The following is a 3,630-nucleotide window of genomic DNA, read 5'->3' as shown; positions in this document are numbered from 1 at the left end:
TAATATCTTTGTTATTTGTTTCTTTAAGTGCTTTATGTTCTAGCTGAAATAGACATTAGTTTTCAATTTTTTTATAAACCTTTAAAAATGGTCGATTTTGATGGATTTTTGGTCAATTTCGTCTTTAATATTTACTTAGGAATTTTCATAAATTAAGCGAAGTTGCGTTGAATATAGATTACAATAATATTCTAAAACAAACTGAATGCTTATCAGTTTTATTTCTATCAACTATTTTGAATATGGTTTGATCCTTTCTCTTTTTAAATTGACAAGATGTGTTCTTTGTCTTTAATTGTATACATTACAGAAAGCCCATTGCACAGATGGGGAATGACACTATATTCTTCTAATTTCAACGGCTTGTTTTTTGCTTTGACAATCAATAAAATCGAAGATAAGATACATGTTACATACAAAACATTATAACTTTACGACAACACTGTATGTAAATATATATTTTAGGACCCTCAAAGATAGCAATAATTATAAACATAATCAAATACAAAAATTAGAGTAATATTTGAAAAAATAAATGGACCCCTTTGAGAAAGTGTGAAGGTTGTTTATTTTTATTATGTCAATTTTGAATAGTACAAACTGAAATGAAAGATGTTTCCAACTTTTTTTTAAATTAATAAATTAATTTCAAATATAAGTTGATAAATTTGATGAAAAAAATAGTTAATACTTATTAAAAGATTTTATATAGTGTCAACTAAGATTGATAATTTAATATTAGTAAATAAAAAATTTTTAAACCAAAAAATATGGGTAACTTTTGAAATATTAATTTTTTAAAGATTAAAAATTGGTTTTTTTATTTTATTATACAAAAACTTTTTTATAATATTGTTATCCAAAATGATCCATTTCATTTTCATGTCTCTGCTTTAAGATAATACAATCAGGGGCCCATAATCTCAAATCAAGAGCAAAACAAAGTTGAAAATAATGCATATATGTTCAAAAAAACGTCAATTGAAGTTGATTGAAATTTAACTCATGAACCTTTTTTAATTTCTTTATCATATTGCAAACCAAAAATTGGACTATTAAATATCAAAAATGTGCAATTACATTTAATTTAAATTAAATTCAACGAAAAAATTAACATTTGCATTCATTTTGTTTTCTTGATGATGTATCAAATAAATTCTGACTTCACTTTAATGTAAGAAGACATCCTTCCTCTTACACCAAAGAGAAAAGGATGAAAAAGGTCCATGGTTGAATTTGATAAAAGTCCCTGTGTTCAAAGCACAACAGCTTTTAAAAAAAGGCAAGAGAGGAAGCAGGAACTTAATCATAATCTTCTTCATTGACTCTCTCTGGGCTAGTACTTTTGATGAATTAAACAATTAAATTGCTATGGATGACAATATGAAGGATGAAATGCCAATGTATACTCCAAAAGAAGCTAAAAAAAACATCGATTATTTCTGATCTCACCTGCCCTGATTGAACCACTGAAAATCAGTTTTTATATTATTAGAAGCAGGTAAATGCTGGGCCACAATGTGAAAGAATTTTCATTTAAAAAGAGAAAAAATCTGTCAAAATAGGGCAAAGTACAGACTCAAAAAAAGAAATATATTTAATATCAATGCAACGTTTAGTCGAGAAGTTCCTCTTGTCACACATTGGGACGGAAAAATGATTCCAAATCTTAATGAAGTGGAACAAAGGATCGATTATCTGTCTCAGTTTCCAGAAAAGGAATTTCTAAACTATATTGAGTGGACGGACTTTCATCTGGGACAGGAGAAGAACAAGCGAATACTGTATTTAAAGCAATTAAAGAATGGAATATAGGACACAAAATCCAAACAATGTGTTTTGACACTACAAGTTTAAATACTGGCAAGAATAATGGAACTTGTGTTACATTTCAAAAATTACTATGCAAAAAATATCTACCATTTCCTTGTTGAGACCATATATTGGAATTGTTTTCAGCTCCAAGATATTGCAAGAAGATGAAATGTATCGAGTACATAGCCCTATATAATTAATATTTCTACACGAATTAAGATCTCCCTAATTTCACATATGTACGTACTATGTCTGTATGTAGATATCAGGCCTGCTTTAATATTAATATATTTTGTGTGTATTCCAGTTAGATAAAAGCAAGGGAGGAGCTCAAAATTAGATTATATTATGTGCACAGCGAACGGAGTGTACGCTCTATAGGTGAATCATGAAATTCTTCTCGTATATTCAGGAAAAAAGTCGATGGATCTGTAGCCTTTATTTTCTTATGAAATATATTATCTAAAGAACGGAGGTTTTTCTCTCGAATATTCTCACAGAATATTTGTTCTTATAAATACTCCTTCAAGTATTGGAGAATTCATCACTATAGAAAATCTAAGCTCAGTAAACAAAACCAAAATCAAACAACAACATGTCCATAATTCTTCATCAACATCCTTCAAGAGTTCCTGTAACAATTCAAGAGACTTTATTTGGTCAGATCCCATCTCGCTTTTCAATCCTAAACCAGACTTAACAAAACTCAAAAATTCCGTAGAAGTTGTATGGTCAACTGCCTCTGGGGCAAAGAACCAGGAAGAAGTGTTCCTGCCGTACTAGAAATACTATTGAACCAAATGAAATCATGATTCGGGAGCAACAAGAATCCAAGGATACAAATGAAGCATTAAATCATTTTATAAACAAAGACAATCAAGTCATGCAAATCAAAGATGAAAAAGACAAACTAGAAATTACTTTGGATACTCAACAATTCGAGCCAGAAGAAGTACAAGTTTATGTGAAGGATGGATACATTCATGTTGAAGCGAAACATGAAGAGAGTTCAGAGAATGGAGACAAGTACTCTGCTCAACAATGGGTCAGAAGGTATGCATTACCCAAAAACACTTTACCTGAGACTGTTGTAGCTAATCTCTCATCTGATGGTCTCTTAATGATTACAGCAACAAAAAATAAGGAAACAATAGGATCCAGTCAGATCACTGTTCCTATCAGCATGAATAAAAATTAATTCATCCTTTTTCCAATTTTACTTTAGATGCATAACTAAAATGTACATAAATATGTTTATAGATCACAAAATAATTTTGTTGTTATAATGTTATAATTCCAGAAAAAATACATCAATGTTTATATTATTTACAATAAATTATTTTCACATTTTTTTTTAAATTGAACATTAATTAAAATGATCAATGTCCATATATTAATCTACATCAAGTGGGATTGCGATAAAATTTATCAAAAATAAACTTTATAGTTTGAAACTAACCCTGTAGATCAAAGCTCAACCTTTCAATATTAACACTTATCTTTTACAGACTATGTAAAAATATGTCAATGTCTACCGTTTCAAATTATGTGTACAAAAGTGAGGTACTCCATTAATACCTTTTCTCACGTTTGCTCCAGATCTTTAAATGGCAACGCATAGGATAGTGATTATAATAATATATGTATTACTGGCAAAGTATTACCCAGCGTTGCTCGAGCTATGGAGGAAGCGGGAAATCACATTGACAATGGTCAAATAAATTGATTTTATTTTAAATTATTCGGAAAATATTTCTACATACCAACAATGGGTATCTTGTATAAGTTTGTCCTCACGTTATACAATCTCTTTAA

General features: G+C 29.3%; 1 protein-coding gene across 1 annotated transcript; it reads left to right on the top strand.

Moving 5' to 3' along the window:
- Positions 1-2,623: 2,623 nt before the first annotated feature.
- Positions 2,624-3,013, top strand: LOC121131708 (protein lethal(2)essential for life-like). Its single transcript, XM_040727058.2, has one exon. The coding sequence runs from the start codon at positions 2,624-2,626 to the stop codon at positions 3,011-3,013; it is 390 nt and encodes a 129-aa protein (XP_040582992.1).
- Positions 3,014-3,630: the final 617 nt, after the last annotated feature.

The sequence above is a fragment of the Lepeophtheirus salmonis genome, unplaced genomic scaffold (genome assembly GCF_016086655.4).
Source record: "Lepeophtheirus salmonis unplaced genomic scaffold, UVic_Lsal_1.4 unplaced_contig_9972_pilon, whole genome shotgun sequence".
NCBI lineage: Eukaryota > Metazoa > Arthropoda > Copepoda > Siphonostomatoida > Caligidae > Lepeophtheirus > Lepeophtheirus salmonis.
The sequence above is the reverse complement of the archived record's forward strand: the minus strand, read 5'-3'. Positions and strand labels throughout refer to the sequence as shown.